At 54.3% G+C, this 19,780-nt stretch overlaps 2 protein-coding genes across 2 annotated transcripts in view; one reads left to right on the top strand and one right to left on the bottom strand.

The window, feature by feature from the left end:
• The window catches only part of VSTM2L (V-set and transmembrane domain containing 2 like), a 36,127-nt gene that overhangs the window by 8,184 nt on the left and 8,163 nt on the right, over positions 1-19,780 (top strand). Inside the window, exons 2-3 of the mRNA XM_029221168.1 lie at positions 15,620-15,789; positions 17,384-17,434. Coding sequence (XP_029077001.1) covers positions 15,620-15,789; positions 17,384-17,434 — 221 coding nt within the window. The remainder of the gene's footprint in view (positions 1-15,619; positions 15,790-17,383; positions 17,435-19,780) is intronic.
• TTI1 (TELO2 interacting protein 1) overlaps positions 16,499-19,780 on the bottom strand; it is an 86,031-nt gene continuing 82,749 nt past the window's right edge. The window contains exon 10 of the mRNA XM_029221167.1: positions 16,499-17,018. Within this exon, the coding sequence (XP_029077000.1) occupies positions 16,904-17,018 (115 nt within the window). The 3' untranslated portion in view covers positions 16,499-16,903. The remainder of the gene's footprint in view (positions 17,019-19,780) is intronic.

Below are 19,780 nucleotides of genomic sequence, written 5' to 3'. Positions count from 1 at the left end.
TCTAGAGTGAATGTTCGGGTAGGGTATTTGCTCACGTGCAGTTGGAGGAGCTGTGGCAGTGGGGGAAGGGGCCTGGGAGGTCCTTTAGTGGGCTGGCCTAAGGGGCCAGGCGGGTGCCCTCTGCCTTTGAGTCAGTACCAGCCTCCACCTCCAAGCTGGTGCCCTTGGGATGCGAGGCGTGGAGGCTCTGGGAGCATCTGGAAGGTTAGAGCCGGAGCCGGGAGGGGGGCCTCGCTCAGAGCCATCAATTAGGGGGGCTGGCATTGCCCATCGGTGGCACATGCTTGCCTTCCCCTCTTCCTCCAGATCTCTCTCCGTGGGTTTCTCTCTCTTTCGATCTCTATCTCTGTTGTTCAGTCTCTCTCCATCTTTCTTTGTCCCTTTCCCTGTGTCTGCTCTATCCCTCTCCCTCCCTCTTCTCATCTCTCCCACCTTGGTCCTCCCTTTCCCTCTCTGTCTGTAGACACACACACACACACACACACACACACGTATGCTCCTCTCTGCAGGGGACATCTCAGGATTACACATACACAGATTCTGTGCATGATGACGACACCCACACCGAGCAGGCACCCAAGAAATGTTGGTTGAATGAATGAAGCGAATAAACGAGTGAATGACCACGTGCGGAAGCTACAAGGGACGCTGGATATTGTCTAGACTAGTGGTTCCTAATTTTTTTGGAGGTTGTGATCCTCTTGAGAGCTGGAATGTTGATGAAAACTGGATTGTTTCCTCAGAAAAATGCCACATGGTTTTGTCCAGCATCAGAGGGTTTGTTGCCCCCAAAGCCCACCTGTGGGACTCCAGGGAAGCAGGCTTCATTTCACTGGGAAGGTAACTGAGGTCCAGACAGGAGCCAGGGCTGGCCCTAGGACACAGGGCCGGTGTGCAGCAGAGCCAGGCTCTGGAGTCCTTCCCCCCACTCCCCCACACAGTGCTCTCTTGTGACCTGGAAGAAGCTTCATTCACTTTCCTGGCAAGTCCTTGGTGAGTGTCTTCAGGGGGTGAGTACTGGGAGAGATAATGGAGGACAGTCAGCCAGAGGTGGGAGCCCAGGAAACAGGGCAGGTGAGCCATCGGAGGGAGGTCTCTGGAGGTTTCCAGCTAGAGTGGTTGCTGTGTCCTGGTGCAGTCAGGGACGACTTCCTGGGGGAGGCGGACTCCTTTTCTGCCTGTATCCGGGGACCATCAGGGCTGAGAGGAGACTGGTGGTCAGTAGGGAGCCTTGCCTGACTGCCTGGCAGCCCCTGGGAGGGGCTTCATTTGGAGAGTCGTGTGTGCATATCCGGAAAAGCAGGCTGCAGCTGGAGGTACTGAGAACAGGCTGGGAAGCTTGGTTTTGATTCCCGGGGCAGGGGCAGCCCTGGAGGGTTTCTGAGTGGGGAAGGCACAGGGCGTGGCTGGCCTTTGGGTGGGGATGGCCCTGTGAGTTGAAATGGGGGCTCAAACAGGACTTGGAGGCTGGAGGGGCTAGCGGAGGAGGAGAGACTGTTTGCCGGGGGCTGGGGGGCTGAGTTTCTGGGCTCATAGGATGATGGGGCTGGTCCGGGTGTCCAGGGAATGATGGGAATGTGGGCTCAAAAGGAGATGGAAGCCTGTGTGTGTGTGTGTGTGTGTGTGTGTGTGTGTGTGTGTGAAGGTACACTCGCTTCCTTTCTTGAACACCCAAGTTCCTCCCTCCTCAGAACCTGTTACCGAGCAATTTTCTCCCCTTGGCAGGCTCTCTTCCTGCCTCTCCTGCATTCTGGTTCTCTGCTTCATGTACGTCCTCAGAGAGGCCCGTGACCTCCTGTCAGAAGCTCGTCATGGTCACCCCAGCAGGCACCCCAGGCACCCATCAACACACCCATCTTGACCAGGAGGAAACTGGGGCTTGGAGAGGTGTCTGGGGCCCCCCCACCTAGTTCAAAGCAAGGGAGCAGAGCCCAAACTTTGTTTTCCCCCAGCCTGGCATGTTAAGGGTGTCTCTGGGGTTGGGGGTCTTAACTGAACCCCCCTTTCTTGGAAACCTCAGGCTTGGTTCCCGGCTGAGGGCGGGGAAGGCGAGAGCAGACGGCAGGGTGTCTGTTTTGCTTTGTGAGGTTTTAAAAAAATCGTTTCCGACCTTCAAGGCGGCAGCAATTACGGCTGGCTCGCTGGGGAGCTGTTGGCTGCCTGTCAGCGGCCCCAGGAAAGGGTCCCTAATGGAGGCCCGGCGGCCAGAGCACATGGTAGTGGAAATAGTGCTCAAAACAAAGCCACACTAATGGTCTCAGGCAGGCAGAGGAGAGGGAGGGGGAGGGCGGGCTGGCTGACAGCTGACAGGAGGGCCTGGGCGGGCAGGGGCCCTGAGACTCACCAGCTGGTCTCCTTATGCCCCCCAGAGACCCCCAGCAGTGGTCACTGAACTCCAGCTAGGTGCTGGGTGCCCCAAGCCCCATCCCAGCTCTGCTGCTTTCTGTCAAGTCCCCTTCCAGGCAGAGGGAACAGTAAGTTCAAAGGCCCTGGGGTAGGGCAGAACCCCTTCAACTAGGGCTTGTTTGGTTCTAGAATAGTCCTTGTGTTTAAAAGGCCAGGTCAGGCTAGTCTTCTAGGTGAGGAAAAGGGAGGTGGGAGCCTTGGGGAGGCAGGAGGTGGACCAAGACCCCCTGAGAGAGGAATAGCAGCCTGGTCATTGCCGTCATGATAATACTCCATGGTATGTATGATCCTGTTGAGTGCCCACGATACCCATTCTACAGATGAGGAAACTGGTGCTCAGAGATTTGCTTACCTCGAGGAAGTGCAGTTGGGGTTCAAAGCCAGGTCAGCTTGACTCCAGAGCCCACATGTTTACAGCTGCATTCTTGGATTTCTCAAACACAGTTGGACAGGAGTAGGAGGGGCTGGGACGGGGGCAGGAACGAGGTCCCAAGTAGGGCCAGGTGTAACCCAGGCCAGGCCCTGGCGGGGAGGGTGTGGAGGAGGGGCAGTATGGCCACTCTGCTCTCTGCCCCTGCCTGCTGGGCACCCTGAGAAGCTCTGCTCTGGAGCATCCCTGGGGGCTGCCTCAGTTTTACCTCTCCAGTTGGTCTCTGCACCTGGCTTTCAGATGCCCTTGTCTCTGCCTCTCCCCTTCTGCTCTGTTCTGCATGGCCCTGGCCTCCCTGGCTCCACAGTTGGTGCCTCCAGACATTGCTCGCTTTTCTCTCCTCTTCTCAGTGGATCTGGGGATGCTCCTTTCTGGGGTTCTGGGGTAACCACTCATACTATGGCTGATGCAATCTCCCTATGCTTCCTCCATTTGCCCCCTCTCTGCCTGTGACAGGCATTAGGGATGGGTACACGCCTGGGCTTTGAGATCAGACACTGTTGGGCTCAAGTTCTGGCCCCCACTCAACCTCTCGGAGCCTTACTAGCCATCGGTGCAATGGGCTTACCCCACTGGCTTTGCAGGATGTACAGGTGAGGATGAAAAGAAATGGTACCTGCACAGACATCAGGATGCCTATTTGCATTCTCCCGTCCCTGGCTGCCCCACCCTGTCCCCGCCTCCCTGCACATTCCCACACTTGCCTTTCTCCCTCCCAAACCCTTTCATCCCCTGTGGCCCAGATGTGTGGGAAGAGGCGGCAGGAATTCCACTGGGGAAACCTGCTCAACTCCCACAATCCTGCAAGTGCCAGAATATTTTCACTCTCCTTAAATCTCCCTAGATTTGTAATTCCACTGCTGTCTCCTTCAATATGCGCTGGTGGCCTTGGGAGGCACTCTGCCCGCGGCCTTAGGTGCCAGCACTGCCCACCTGGCTGTGTTGGGGCTGCCTGGCAGGGGACCTGGGCAAGTCCCCACCTTCTCTGTGCCTCAGTTTCCTCATCTGTAAGAAGACGAGGGTGATAGTGGCTACTTCCCAGGTCGTATTGGGGATTCAGTGAGATATTTTATTAAAGAAACACCTCTACAAAATGGAGTGAAATCTGATATACGCTACAATGTGGATGAACCTCGAAAACATTATGTTAAGTGAAAAAAGCCAGTCCCCAAAGACCACATATTCTATTATTCCATGCATGTGAAATACCCAGAACAGGCAAATCTATAGAGACAGAATGTAGATTGGTGGTTGCCAGAGGCTGGGGGAAGGGGGAGTGGCTGCTTAGTGGGTAAAGAGTTTCCTTTCGGGGAGATGGAAATGTCTTGGGACTCGATAGAGGTGGTGGTCGTACAGCATTGTGACTGCACCAAACGCCACTGACTTGCACACTTTAAAATGGTTAATTTTATGTTGTGTGAATTTCACTTCAATTACAACTAAATGAATAAATAAATAAAAAGGGAACATCTTTATAAGCACATACTTGGTGTCAGGCAGTCACTTTATAAATGTTACCGCATTTAATCCTTACAATAGCCTTATGAGGTGGTGGTTATTATTATCCCCATTATAGAGATGAGGAAACTGAGGCACAGCATCTCCAGGCACTTCGCACATAGTCAGTGCTCAAAAGTGTTAGCTGTTTTAATTGTTATTGGGGGGGTCATCAGCCAGGGCTGGGCAGGGGCCCCACCTGGGTGAATGTGCTTGTGTGTCCCTAACACTCAGCAGTGAGTGGGCGTTGAGGCCCTATTGTGTCCCGAACACTGAAACAGGCTCTTCACCTGCGTGAGTTCATTTAATCCTCAAAAGATAAGCCTTTAAGCAATGACACATGTGGGAACCGAAGCCCAGAGAAGTGCAGCAACTTACACGAAGCCACACAACAAGTCAGGGTGGAGCTGCAACTTGGCATCTGCACCTGTAAATCCTGGGCTTCACCCTCCCCCAGCCCCTCTCTTTCCTCTTGGTCCCCTGCCCCTTTCGCCAACACATCAACACTCCAGCGTGCAGAGCATGGTCTGAGGAGCCTGAGGCTGCAGAGGTGAAAGCATCTTCTGACTGGATCGGATGGAGGCCCTTGACGAGGGCTTCTCCCCATGCAGGAGAGTAAACAGCTCCCAGCCAAGGACAGTATTTCTCTGATGTCTCCTATTTCATTCAAAATGCATGAATTCTGTATTCTATGCCATAATATGTTCATGTTTGTTTTAATACAAAAACAGTGCTCTGTCCCCACTTGCGGGAGGGAAACCAGTGCCTCAGGAAGTCACTGCCCTGGTCTGAGCAGTGCAGCACAGAAGGGAGCCCTCCATTCATTGCTTCGGTCATTCATTCTACTAGTGTGCATTCGGGCCTCCTCATTCCTGAGATGGGTGTTAGCCCTCCCCATGCGCAAGGCACAGTGAATCAGACAGGATGCTGCCCCGTATAGGTGAGTGGCAGGAAAGGCTTCCAGGTCTATGGGCCAGAGTGAGCAAGGTCTTAGAGGTGCCAGCTAAAGGTGAATCGTGGGGGACTGGGCCAGCGGCCAAGGAAGCCAGAGCCGGGGACAGTGGTGGCGGTGGTTGCCCACTGATGCCCACTGGTGTCAGCTGGACCTGCATCCCAGGCCCTTCTGATCAAGAAGAAAGTTTCTGCTCGGTGCTGCTCTGAATTTAACGCCTAACTCTCGCCAGTCTCCCCTGTTAATGAGAGGAATGGGGACTGAGGCTCGTAGCCTTCAGCAGGCAACCTCCCCTGGCTAGAATTTACGAACGCTGTTTGGTTTTCATAGTGTTTATTTGTACTGTTACCCTCTCTTTATGGCACGTGTTGCTGATTTTCCATTTATGGCAGTAATAAAAGTCTCCTTTTAAGCTGAATTCTCCTTTTAAGCTGAATTTATTTAGTAAAAAGGGAAAGATGCTTTCGAAAATAAATATTAAGTAAATGATAGTGCAGGTGGTACCGGGATCCTACAGAAATGGTAAAGGTGGTCCCCCAAAGGTTGGACTTGGGAAACTCTACTTCTGGTATGCCCTTTCCTGTCCTGAACACCCCCAGCTGTGCAAACCCCATCAGTGTTTAAGTCCAGTCATGTCCCCACTTCCCAGAAGCCTGACTCTCCAGGCAGACATGGGCCTGCCCTTTCCTCTCTTAGCACGTGCACCTCCATCCAGAGCTTCTGCGTGCAGTTGTGCCCTGCACATCTCTGTGCACTATGATTCATGGCTCTGTGAATGGTGCACACCCTGAACAACTGTACGTGCCGATCCAGGCTCAGTCCCAGCGCTCGTCCAGACTGTTCTGTGTGTTTGTCACTCCTGCAGAGTGTGGGCCCGTTGAGAGTCAGGGCCTGACCTAAGCATCTTAGGAAGCCCAGCACAGGGCCTAGCTCAGGGTAGGAGTCCATGAAATTTGATCTCTTTCATTCCTTCTGCAGGGAGCACTTGAGCCCCTGCTGTGTGCCCAGCCCCCCCATCTTCCCAATAAGGCATACTGCAGTTCCTCAAGCTTTGGTACAAACTGCATTCCCTGTCACTTCTTGAGAAGGGGAAACCTGTCTACTCCAAGATGAAACAGCCTTCGTTGACTCACACCTCGATCCCTATTGCTGCAGGCCGCCTGCCAGAAGCTGGGGGCTGCCCAGGAGGAAACAAAGAGAACCTCAGGTGCCTCCCCTGGGTCCATCCCAGGGCAGGTGCCCTGCACCCATCCCTTCCAGCCTCCTCATTCCCTGGAGGCTTTTCCATCCCACTTATTTAGGTTTTCCTCTTACGGACATTTTACATCCCCTGATTTCAGGAGCTCTGTGAGACTCGCCTGTGAGCTGGGGCTTCCTTGTAAACACTCCCTTTGCAACCCTTTTCCCTATTCTGCCTCCCAGCTGGGAGTTCCGGGGGCTGCAGGCCTTCCTGACCCTGTGTCACACACCCTTTTGGCCCCGGCACCCTGCTGAGCTGGGTACAGAGCAGCCTTTCTGGAAATGGCCCTCAGTGAGTCACACTTTTTATTTTTTAATTTTTAAATTTAATTTTAAAATCTATTTATTTTATTTTTGGCTGCATTGGGTCTTCGTTGCTGCGTGCGGGCTTTCTCTTGTTGCGGCGAGCAGGGGCTACTCTTCATTGAAGGCTTCTCATTGCGGTGGCTTCTCTTGTAGTGGAGCACGGGCTCTTGGCGTGTGGGCTCAGTAGTTGTGGCGCACGGGCTTAGTTGCTCCGCATGTGGGATCTTCCCGGACCAGGGCTCGAACCCATGTCCCCTGCATTGGCAGGAGGATTCTTAACCACTGCGCCACCAGGGAAGCCCTATTGATACATTCTTATGTTTATACTACCTTCTAAATTGAGTGTGGACCTAACTGAACAGCCATCTCAGTTTGGACTGGCTGTGTTTCAACCCTCCGTAGCCACATGTGGCTCAGGGCCACCCTACTGGACAGCTCAGATTTAGTGGAAAGTTGCCTTGTGGCACAGATCCCTGAAAACACACCGCTGCAGGGCTGGGAAGCCACGGGAGGTGTTTTTTAAAAAGTTGTGGTTAAGATACGCATAATGTAAATTTCACTATTTTAACTATTTTTCAGCGGACAGTTCAGTGGCATCAGATATAATCAGGTTGCAGTGCTGCCGTCACCACTATCCACATCTGGGAATGTTTCATCATCCCAAAGTGTAACTCTGTACCCATTAAACAATGACTCCCCCATCCACCCTCTTCCAGCCCAAACATTCTGCTTTCTGTCTCTGTGAGTCTGACTACTTTAGGAACCTCATGGAATCATACAGTATTTATCCTTTTGTGCCTGGATTATTTCACTTAGCCTAATGTCCTCAGGGTCCATGCATGTTGGAGCATGTGTCAGAATCTCCTTGCGTTTTTTTAAGACTGAATAATATTCCACTGTATGGAGGGGCCACATTTTGCTTATCCATTCATCATTGGAGGTTTTGAGTAAGCGGTGACTCAATATGTCCTGTCAAGAGATGGGGCCTGAGATAGGGATGACCAAGGGGCCCTTGGGGCAGCACTGGTTCTCTCTGCTCTGCCTCCTTTGTCTCTCTCTAGCTCCAGTTCTGCCTTGGTTCCCGTGACTAGGGGATGCCCCTACCACCAATCCCCAAGGGGAATCCTGCTGTCGCTCTGGCAGAGACTTATGGGTGGGCTAGGGTCCAGTCCCTGCAGGCTTCCTGGACCAGAGGGTCTGGGATGGGGAACCTGAGCTCAGAGATGGAGGGAGGTGGGGCCTGAGCTGGGGTCACCTTGGTTGACAAGCCCCTCAGGACCTGTGTGAATCCCCCTGGCTTGGCGGGGGGACAGCTGTTGGTAGCAAATGAGGAAGGAGAGAAGGTACAGGACTGATGGATGAGAGGTCTCGTGGTCCAGGTGTGAGTGAAATACAGATGTTGCATCCACCGTATAATCTGATGAGGCTACAAAGGAGCATCTTTTAAAATCTTTCTGGTGATGGTAGAATTTTGAGCTAGAAGGTGAGAGAAGGGAGTGCTATTTGGTGAGCACCTACTATGTGCTGGGCGTGAGGCATATGTTGCCTTGTATAACCCTCTCCCTGTCCTCTCATTCTCCCCTTTTTTCAGCTAAAGAAACTGAGGTTCAGAGAGGTAAAGGGGCTTATCCAGCTCACAGAGCTAGGGACTAGAGGAAACAGCATTCGAATCCAGACCTGAGGCCAAGCCCTAGGTGTGTGTGCTGAACCAGGGCCTGAAAGGTTAGGAAGAAGGTTAGGGTCCTGCTCTTGAAGGGCGGGTGAGATCTTCCAGGTCATCATCCTCTGCCTTTCCCAGAAGCCAAACTCAGTGACTCAGGCCAGGGTCACAAGCTGTTTCCTGCAGATGACGCCCTGTTAACCAGTCCTGGGGTTAATTAATACAATTAAAAGCAGAAAGGAAGGAGATGTTGCATTCAATGAAGTCCCTTTCTCATTCTCCTGTAGAATCCTAATTTGTGGGCAGTGGTTTTAATTGTCTTCCCAGCGAGCCTAGCCCTGCTCGGGCCCTGGGGCTGGAGAGCACAACTGCATCCTTTTCAAAAATCTATAATTAGGGCTTCCCTGGTGGCACAGTGGTTGAGAGTCCGCCTGCCAATGCAGGGGACGTGGGTTTGTGCCCCGGTCTGGGAAGATCCCACATGCCGCAGAGCGGCTGGGCCCGTGAGCCATGGCCGCTGAGCCTGCGTGTCCGGAGCCTGTGCTCCGCAACGGGAGAGGCCACAACAGTGAGAGGCCCGCATACCGCATACCGCATACCGCAAAAAAAAAAAAAAAAAAAATCTATAATTATACCAGCCTCCCTAGGCACGGGCTGCGAGGAGTTAACTGAACAGAGAGGGGGTGCTCAGGGGTGGGAGGATGTCGGAGAGGAGAGAGGATTTTAATGTCCCGAACTCAGCAGGGACGCTGACGTGGAGATGGGGTGGCGTAGGGAGTTGGGGATGGGGGATGGGGTTGTCTGAATGGTGGAGGGAAGGAGGTTGGGGAGACTGGGAAGAGGGGCTATAGGAGCATGGTCTAGAAGTTACGAGCTCCCACTCCTCAGTCCTCTAGATCTGGGTTCATATGTAACCACTTACTCACCCTGTGATCTTGGGCAAGTCACTTAACCTCTGTGAGCCTCAGCTTCCCCATCTGAAAAATGGGGATGGTAATGATCACACCTACCCCATAGCATCCTGGTGGGGGCATGAGAAAATATGTGTAAAGAGCTTGGCAGAGGGCCTGGCAAGTGCTCCATATTCCTCAGAGATCATCATCATCATCCTCACCAAAATTAACGTGGATCAGGCTGCCCTGGTGGCGCAGCAGTTGAGAGTCCGCCTGCCGACGCAGGGGACGCGGGTTCGTGCCCCGGTCCGGGAAGATCCTACATGCCGCGGAGCGGCTGGGCCCGTGAGCCATGGCCGCTGAGCCTGCGCGTCCGGAGCCTGTGCTCCGCAACGGGAGAGGCCACAGCAGTGAGAGGCCCGCGTACCGCAAAAAAAAAAAAAAATTAATGTGGATCACCTTCCAGTCTCGGGTGCTGATGCCATGTCCTCGTCACAGAGTTAGGAGAGGGAGCAAGAACCTCTTGCCGATTAGGGCTGCCCACTTTCAGTGGTTGCAGGAGAAACTGAGTTCCCCATCTCTGGAGGTGTACAAGTGGGATACAGACGTGTGGAGCCTGGTGACTAAACTCAACCTGATAATTCAGAACAAATTCTGATGGGAGCTGATGGACCCCTGGGTCTTGGTCATGCCTGCTGGTCAGACCCAGGTTCAAATTCCAGTTGTGTGTGTGTCTAGGGCAAATGATGTCACCTTTCTGAGCCTCATTTTCCTCATCTGTCTAATGGGAGTGAGTGGATTAGAGACTGTTAGAGGCGATGTCTGCACCATGCTAGGCGTGCAGTAGGTGCTCCGCAAATGGTGCACGATGACGACGATGTGTGGCTGCACCGCGCGGCACGTGGGATCTTAGTTCCCCGACCAGGGGTTGAACCCATGCCCTCTGCGGTGGAAGCTGAGTCTTAACCACTGGACCACCGGGGAAGTCCCTATTATTATCATTTTTAAACAAGGCTCCCTGGGTTTCCCTCCTTTCCTCCTTGGTTCACACCATCCCTTTTATCCTCCTTGGCTTGTCAGTATCCACGCCTCCTTCGGGGCCTGGCTGAATGACCAGGCCACCTCCTCCTCCCTCCAGAGTCCCCTTCTCCCCCAAGTAGGAGGGACCCCTCCCCTTCCAATGCCCAAACCATGGCTCTTAGGACATACATCACTTTCTCCCTCAGGCCGTCTGAGCTGGTGGGGGTCTCAGACCATGAGGTACAACCCCCATTGTATACAGGAGCAATCTGAGGCTCAGAGAGGGGGAGAAATTCTCCCAAGGTCACACAGCAAGTCTGTTGGCAGAAACAGGCTCAGTCCCTCCTCCCCAGCTCAGTCCTGTGCTCCTGGCAGTTATCTGCACACAGCTTCTCCCTGGGGGGAAGGGGCTTCCTTGGGGTGGAGCCCAGACAAACCTTTGTGTTGCTGCCTCTGGAACAAGAAGACTCAGATATGCCATCAAATGTCTAGAGCCTCGGTTTCCCCACTTGTCCTGAGGATGCATTGCCCCCATCACCACTGAGGTTGGAGTCAATGGGATCCTGAGGGTGCCTCCCCCAACCCATTCCACCAAGTGCCTCCAGGCAGGGTCTGAGGGGATCAGAGCCCACCGTGGCGAGGAAGAGCTGGTGGCTACACCTGCAGACAACTCTCCTGGCTCCCAGGAGTTCTTGGAGCTGGGCTCTCCCTCCATTCTCCCAGCCAGTGCCCCTCCCCACTCCAGCTCAGGACCATCTGGCCCACCTGGGGATGGGGGGAGCAACACCCCCTCTGGAAAGCCTCCCTTGATTGCCTCAGCCTGGGTGAAATGCCTCCTCTGTACCCACCCAGGCCTTTACGCTCAGAATAAAACAGACTCCCCACCCTGTCCCAGAGGAAGGGTCCTTCCAGGACCTTCCAAGGCAGGGTTGGCCATTTGGGACTGTTCCTTTTCAAGAAAGAGCCCTACCACCAAAAAGAGTTAGAATTCTCTGGGAGTAGCATGGTCTTGGGAGTCAAACAGTCCTGGATTCAAATCCAAGCTCTGCCGCATGGCCTTGGAAGGGTTACCACCCTATGCTGGGCCTGGGCCGCCTCCTCTGAGCAATTGGGACATATGAGGGAGAGGGAAGCTGAGGCTGGCACAGCGTCACCACCTGCCAGGACACCCGCCATACGTGGCAACTGAGCAGTGGGAATGTGGCTAGTCTAAATTGAGATGTGTTTGTAATCATGTAAAATACATGCTGGATATCCAAGACTTAGCACAAAAAAGAATGTAAAATATCTCATTAATAATTTTATACCTGTTGAAATAATTTTTTGATATCTTGGGTTAAATAAAATAAATGATTAAAATTAATTTCATCTGTTTAAAAAAATTGTTACTTTTTAAAATACGGCTATAGAAAATTAAACATGCCGTATGTCTTGCCTGCATGGCTTGCGTTTGGTGTCTGTTGGACAGTGCCCTCTAGAGGACAGCCACTGGACCCGGGTTGGGGGATAAGGGCTGTGTGTTGGGCTGAGAGGGCCTGAAGCCTGGCCTTGCCGACTCCTGGCTGCTGAGTAGCCCCAGGCCAGATACTGCCCGCTCTGAACCTCATTTTCTGCATTAGTAAGAAGAGCTGGTGGGCCAGGGTCAGGGTTTTTCAGTCAACTGGGGGAGCTTATGGGCAGGGGGAGGCTGAGTGAGGGTAGATGGAGGCTGGCCCTTCCCCGGCTCACCCTCATGGAAACCCCACCCAAGGACATCCCATCTCTGCCCTATCTTCCACCCACGAGACCCAGATGTACCATTTCCCATCCTCCTGTCGGACAGATGTGCTTCCTCCACTCAGCCATCTCTGGGAGGAGAAGGGCCGTGGCTGAGTCACGCAGGCCCAGGCTCCAGGGCTGGCTTCGCCCTTCCTAGCTCTGTGATCCTGGCATGAGCAAACCCCCCACCTCCCAGTAGCTCTGGACCCCCTTCCTCCATTTGCAGGAGGGAGAAGTGTGGGTACTTTCTGATTCCCATTGCTCAGGCAGTGGCACCTGGAGAGGGTCACAGCTGTGTCCCTCCCACTGTCTCTTGGTCAGCAGGGTCACACTGCCGGTTACCTTGGATCCAACTAGGGGGCCTCACCACTCTCCTTCCTCTGTTTGCAAAGGGTACCGGGTGGGCAGGGGCCCGGATCAAAGCCGAATCCGGCTGTCCCAGAACCGGGGGCCAATGGCTCGCTCTGATCACCTCCCAGCCCTCCTGGTGGCTCGGTCCTCGGCGGCCCCCTTCAGTCCTGCTTGAGTTGGCAAGTCAGCATCAGAGCAGGCATGGAGGGCTGAGCCTGGCCTGGGACCCTCGGACAGGGCCCCTCCTGCCTGTGGACGCTGCTCCACCACTGACCAGCCAGGTCTGCTCATTTGTTTATTCAAAAAGTATTTATTGAGCACCTACTATGTGCCAAGCTGGGGATATATCAGTAGACAAGACAGGCACCGCCCCTGCCTCCTGGAAGGGAAAGCAGACCATAAACATAAATATTAGCTGTGCTGTCCGATACAGTAGCCGTTACCTACAAGTGGCCATTTACATTTAAATTTAAATGAATTTAAATGGAATAAAACTTAAAATTCAGTTCCTCATTCACACTGGTCATATTTCAGATGCTCAATAGATACATGTGGCTGGTAGCTACTGTATTAGCTCAGATATAGAACATTTTCCTTGTCACAGAACGTTCTAGTGGACAGCACTATTAGTATGTGGGAAGGGAAGAGGGATTTGAAGCACTGGGTTGGGGCAAGGGATGCAGTTTTTTGTTTTAAATACAAATTCAATTTTGCAATTTTCATTTTAAAAAATTTTATTTATTTGTTTATTTTGGCCATGCGGCTTGTGGGATCTTATTTCCCCAACCAGGGATCGAACCCGGGCCCTGGCAGTGAATGCGCCCGAGTCCTAACCACTGGACTGCCAGGGAATTCCCAGAGATGCAGTTTTAAGTGAGGTGGTCAGGGTAGGCCTTGATGAGGAGGTGACATTTGAGCAGAGTCCTGAAGCAGGGGAAGGAGGGAGCCATGTGAGAATCTGGGGGAAGAGCCTTCTAGGCAGAGGGAACAGCACACGCAAAGGCCCTGAGGTAGGATCTCAGCTGGAACGTTGGAGAAGCAGCAAGGAGGCCATCGTGTCAGGAATGGAATGAGCAGTGGAAAAGTAGCTTGAGGACAGAAAAGACAGGGATTGATCTGTGTTTTGCCAAATTACCTCTGGCTGCTGTGTTGAAAATAAATTGTCGGGGAGCGGGCAGGGAGGTCAGTGAGGAGGCTCCCCCACTGTTACGGGTGAGAGGTGGTGACGGCTGGCCCAGCGTGGGGCAGTCGGAGTGGGCAGAAGGGACCAGATTCAGGAGATGTTCTGGAGGCAGAACCCATGGGATTGCCCAGAGGTCGAAAGGGGGTGTAAGAGGAAGAACGAGGGAGGCAAGGGCAACTCTACAGTTTGGGGCCTGGGCACCTGGAAGGCAGAGGCGGGTGGGCGGGTACCTTCCTCCGGGAGCCTGCTGCCCAGCTCTCAGCTGACCGCACACCACGCCTGGCTTGTGTTCAGTAACTCCAACAACACCCATTCTTATTAAATGGGCCTTGTTACGCAACAGCGGCCAGTCCCTCCCGAACCTCAGAGGATGTGGGCAGCCTGAACGCATGACCCTGGAGGTCAGGGATGTCACAGACTTTCTCTTAGCCCAGAGACTCGTTGCTGGAGTCAGGCTCCACTTGGAAACCCTGTGTGCAGAGCAGAAAAAGCAACTTATCAATCCTGAACCTCCCAAAGCCCTCGGGATCATGGGGAGGGGGTGGAGGGAGGTGGCCCCAGAGCAGGACCCCCGCCCCCAGTCAGACTCTGTCCTCCTCCTGCCCTGAGCTGAGCGGTGCCTTGAGGGACCACCGGGGCTGCAAGGTGGGCTTGTCTGCCCGCTGGGTCGGGGTGTCTGGCGGGCTGCAGCAGCAAGGTGGGCATGGGATGGGGGCACTGATGGATGCAGCATTCCCTGGGTGACCTGCCTGTTGCCAGGTGTCTTTCCAGGGTGAGAAAATCTCTCCTGAGAAGATGAAAGGATTCTAATTACATCTCAGGACAGTATTTGTTTGGAGAGACGAGTGTCAGAACATATGGTGGGGAGCGGTGCTGGGCCGCACTGAGCGGGGATTTGTTTTCTCTTACCTGCCAGCCTGGTGGGCATGGCAGTGGGTGGGGCTCCTGCTGGGTCCCAGGAACCACCTGCTCTGGGATTTGGTGGGCGAGCTGGACCCTGCTGGAGGGATGGGAGGCACATGTGTCTCCCACCGCCTCCTGGGGCTCTTGAGAGGATGGAGGATATATCACACCTACGAGGTGCCAGAAGATGTGTAGCCACAGGAGAGCTGGTCCCTGTTCTCATGCAGCTTGCACAGGCAGTGCAGGCAGTGAACCGATGCAAGACCGTGACCATTCCCCAGGCAGGTGGGAGGTGGGGGGTTGAGGGGAACCTACCCACGTGGTCAGGGAAGGCCTCTCTGAGGGGACCAAGTTTCAGCTGAGCTTTGAGTGACTTGCTGGACGAAGAGGGACCAGGGGAAGAACATTCCAGGCATTGGGAACAGCGAGGGCAAAAGTGAGGTGAGAAAGTGAGGCATGTTCACAGGACAGAATGGAGACCAGGGGGTGGTGGGCAGGGCTTGCCCCCCAACCTGGTGCAGAGGGGACCCGAGGAAGGGTTCCGAGGGGGCGGGGGGGGGTAGGTCTGATTTGGTTTTGCAAAGACGGTGCTGAACGCTGTGCCCTGGGGTGGGGAATGATCCAGGATGGGGGCAACTGGAGAAATCGGGGAAGAACTGACGAAAACAGCAGCTTCCTCCCTGACCTCCTTGCTCACACCTTCCAACCAAGCCCTCCTCGGATCCATCGCTCCCTTCCTGAGAATCTGGTGCCCGCGGGCTCCGGGATCAAGGCCCAGCTGTGTGGGGCCTTCGGGGCCCCGGGCCTACGCCTTCATCCCCAGGTCTGGCCAGCTGCCGCCGCACAGGCCTCTGCGCAGCCTCGCGGAGCTCGTCTAGGTGCCCCACCTGCAGCCAGGCCACACCCGCCCGCAGGCGTGGCCGCTCCCTCTCTCTCAGCTCCAGCCCCCGCACCAGCCCCGGGCCGCCGGCCCCGCTGTTTCCTGAGCCCCGGCCACCCCTCCCCCGGTTTCTCCGCACAGCCCTGTTCACAGAGACGCCCCACGACATGACGGCGCGGACGGGCGAGGACGTGGAGATGGCCTGCTCCTTCCGCGGGAGCGGCTCCCCCTCCTACTCGCTGGAGATCCAGTGGTGGTACGTGCGGAGCCACAGGGACTGGACGGACAAGCAGGGATGGGCCTCGAACCAGGTACCGCCCCTGGGGAGACTTCCGAGTGGGGCTGGGAGAGCCCTGGCCCACCCACCCCCGGGGAGGAGTGTGTCTCTGCCCCTCATCTCCTCGGAGGGGCGTGGGCCCCGGCTATGTTCGTCCTCTGAAGCCCCCAGCTGTCTCCTTCCCTTTTTCCCGGAACGGAGGCCTGTTTGTGGGGAGGGGCAGGGGGCGGAGCCAGGCTGAGCACTTGGGATGGGCCCAGTAAGAAGGGCCTTCCAAGGAGTAGAGTCCCTCCCTTCGTGTACAGGTGGGGAAGCAGGCCAGAGGGACAGAAGCTGTCACACACACGTGTACATGCATGCCTTTCCACATACGTGCAGGCACACGAGGCCGCCCAGTCACGGCACACACGTTCACCTCTGCACTCGTGCACGCTCCCACGCACACACTGTGCCAGCCTGCGGCGGGGAGCGGGGGAGGGGGTGGCGGAGTGCAGACGCTATTGGTGTCTCCGCCCACGTGCCGGGTAAGCACCATCCCCTGCCACCAGACCCGCTGCCAACACTGCTGAGGGTTTTCTCTGGACAACAGAGCCTGCTGGCCAGCAAGGCAGGCTGGAGGAGCGCCCTATCAATGACTGACGGGAGTTGGAGGGTAAATACCCCAGCTCCCTTGCTCCTCGGTTGGGATAACTGAAGAGCATCCTGCTCCCTTTCCCCCATGTGCCCAGTGGGAGTAAGTTCCAGTTGCCCAGGGGGGTAACTGGCTTGATGACATACCCATCATTGACTTCCTTCCCTCTTTTGTCTCACTCACTCATTCCTCTCCTGATGTTTCCTGGGATCACCTACCAAATAAACCACTTGCACCTGAATCTTTGTCTTAGGGTCTGCTTCTGGGGGAACAAACTAAGACACTCTCATTCTTACGCTTGTGTATATGTAAATGTTATGCAAACACATATGTGTCTGCCCACCTGTTCACTTATGAGCACTTACATGACGCACCTTCATATGCACATACAGGCATGCTCACACATTCTTGCATGTTTCATGAAATGGCCTCTAACATATTCACAAATATATATTAAACTCACCTAGCTCCTGGAGGTGTCAACCCCCCAGCACACAGGCTCAGAGGACTCCAGTGGTCAGAGAAAGCCCTTAGGCAAAGAGTTGCAGGCTTTGTAGTTGGATGCCTCTGGGGTCAGCTTGCCAGGGGATAGTATGTGGGCAGGGCTCCGACAGCGTCTGCTGCAAACACTCCTGAAAACACAACACATTCACAGATAGAGAGATGCAAGTGTACAGACAGACACTCCTACAGACACACCAAGCCCGAATACCATTTTTGCCTGTTCACATGTACCCTCCCTGTATATCTCTAAATATCGTATATATCAGAATGTGTAGCACATGCACAGTCAGTTTTATAGGCACCTCCTTTATCTTCCTTTGCTCTGACTCACCTCCATGCCCTGAGTGGACATAGAGCTGAAGGACCCCAACCTCTAGACCCGTAGTCCCCAGAGCGTCACTTGTGGTTACGAGAATCTTAGCCATTGCTCGTATCCCCACCCCGTGATCCTAACACATTGTCTCTGTTTTCTCCACCCTCCCGCTCCCAACAGCTAAAAGCATCTCAGCAGGAAGACGCAGGGAAGGACGAGACCAAAATAAGTGTGAGTTTTGGTAATGACTTCTCACAAGGGCTCTAATGGAGGACACAGCTGTAATTTAAAAAAAAAAAAAAAAAAAATCCAGTTCAGCAGGGAACTTGGGCAAGAAGATGGAGGAGAAGGAAAAAAGAAGGGGGAAAAATTGGCCTGGCTCTATTTTTTAAAAGCCAGAGGTTTTTCAAGTTCATTGAATGACAGGCACAAACAAATGACAGGGGGAGAGAAGACGCATTCTCTCCTGTTGGGGCCAAGGCTGTGTGCATCCCTGATGCTTCATGTCTGTCTCAGCAGCATTTTTTATTTGGGGAACCAACAGGGTATAATGAGACTGAGCCGGCTTTTTTTGGCCCATCACGTATGACTGCTGTGGCATCTCATGGTCACTTGGGTCATCTGGCTCCAGACGTGAGGCAGGACAGGGGGACTACAGCTGAAGGATTTCAAGACTGGCCGGGCCTTCTAATGCATTGACTCATTTTATCGTTGCTCCGTCTCTATGGGGAAGGGCAAGCTTTCACCCATTTTACAGGTGAGGCAACTGAGGCTTAGAGGGGTCAAAGCCTTGCTGGAGGTCGTGACTTGGCTGAGCTGCCTCCAGCTTTTTGTCTTCAGGCTACGCTGGAGCCCAGTGAGGTGGGGCACCCAGGGGACTCAGGGATTGACAGTTTTTGTAGAGGAGGGCACCCAAAGCAGGGCCTGGAAGAGGCAGGCAGGATCGAGAAAAGAGACTGTGTAGAGGGGACCGGCCTGGTGACACATGTGGCCATGGGACCAGGTTGGGTTTGTGCACGGGGCATGTGGTCAGCCTGGCAGGAGGTTAGAAGTCCACTGGACACATAGAAGATGCAGGTGCCCGCCGGGGTATGAATGTGCATGTGTGGGAATGACCTCCAAAATCACTCTTTTCTGTTGCTCCTTCTGAAGTCCTTCAAGGACCTGCGGGGGAGCTCGGGACCCCAAGACCAGTTAGATGCAGAGGAGCTCCCTGAGCGGAAGTCACAGTGTAAAGAGTGGGCATTGGGAGGCATGAGGTGCTGTGCCAGGCACTGGAGGTGGCAGAACGGAGGCAGGGAGGCCAGGAGGGAGGCTCCCACAGAAGCTCAAGCAGGAGGTAGGCAGATGACAGACAAGGGCCTTCGAAGCATCATTTGTGCAGTCTGCCCCGGGGCCTTTCTGAGTTGCGATCTGGAAATTTGAGCCATTTCCAGCTCAGGGCAGCTGCTGGTCCACCCTCTCTAAATCCCTAGCCCTCACCCTAACCCTCACTCTCTGCCAAGGGCACACCCATACGTAACACCCCATTTCTTGCCCAAACACCCATCAGTTAAGCCCAGGAAGGTAGAAATCTGTGTGTGTATTAATATACCCCGTTCATGGCAACTCTCTCGCCGATGATTTTGTTTGGGGTTTAAGGAGCATCTCAGGCACAGGAGAGAATAATCTAATTGACTTAGAGGATTAGAATTCAAGGCTGTTGGGCCCCACGTGAGGGGAATGCGAAGGTGCTAACTAGTTAAATAAAATAAATGTGCTCAGCATGACTGTGCAATCCCCCCCCACCCCATCCTAGCCCCGGCGATTCTTGCACCAGCGGGGGCTGTGGGGCTCTGGGGCTCTGGGGCTCTGGCTAGGAAACTCACAGACAAGCACAGACCCAGTTCCTTGTGCAGACAGCGTCTTGCACGTGACCGTTCTTAAATACACAGACGCGCAGTTAGTGGACACCTGTAAGCAGAGGCACACCCCGGTTTCCTGCAGCTTAGGAGAAGGCTCAGACTTTTCTCTGCGGGCTTCGAGGTTCTGTGCAACTTGCTCTGCTCACCCTCTGGGCTATCTCACCTCGCTTGACCCGGCTCACACTGCCCCCTTCCACCCGCTGCCTTCCAGCCTCCCATTCCTTCCACCTCTGGGCCTTTGCACAGGCCAGTCCCTCTGCCTAGAAAACTGTTCCTCTCTCTTCCTTCAGAGCTCAGCTCAGCAAGCCTCCCTGGACCCTGGAACTCAGCCGGCATCCCTCCCTTCTCCCTGCTGGCTGCATTTCTGTCTGCACTTATCCATGCCTGTGAGCATTTGTCTCAGGCCTGTCTTCCCCGGAGACAGTGGGGCTGGGACTGTGCTTGCCTGATTGACTGGTACATTTCCAGAGCCTGGCACAGCGCCTGGCAGGTAGTTAGTGCTCAATAAATATTTATCAGGTGACTGTCACACGTACCCACACACCCCCAGGCCAGTGGCAGTGTAAAGCCAGACACAGATTTTTTTTTTTTTTTCTCTTTGCGGTACACGGGCCTCTCACTGTTGCGGCCTCTCCCATTGCGGAACACAGGCTCCGGACGCGCAGGCTTAGCG

Source organism: Monodon monoceros, unplaced genomic scaffold (assembly GCF_005190385.1).
Source record: "Monodon monoceros isolate NGI ecotype Baffin Bay Population unplaced genomic scaffold, NGI_Narwhal_1 Super_Scaffold_13, whole genome shotgun sequence".
NCBI classification, from domain to species: domain Eukaryota; kingdom Metazoa; phylum Chordata; class Mammalia; order Artiodactyla; family Monodontidae; genus Monodon; species Monodon monoceros.
Note: the sequence above shows the minus strand (reverse complement) of the source record. Positions and strands in the feature narration are given on the sequence as shown.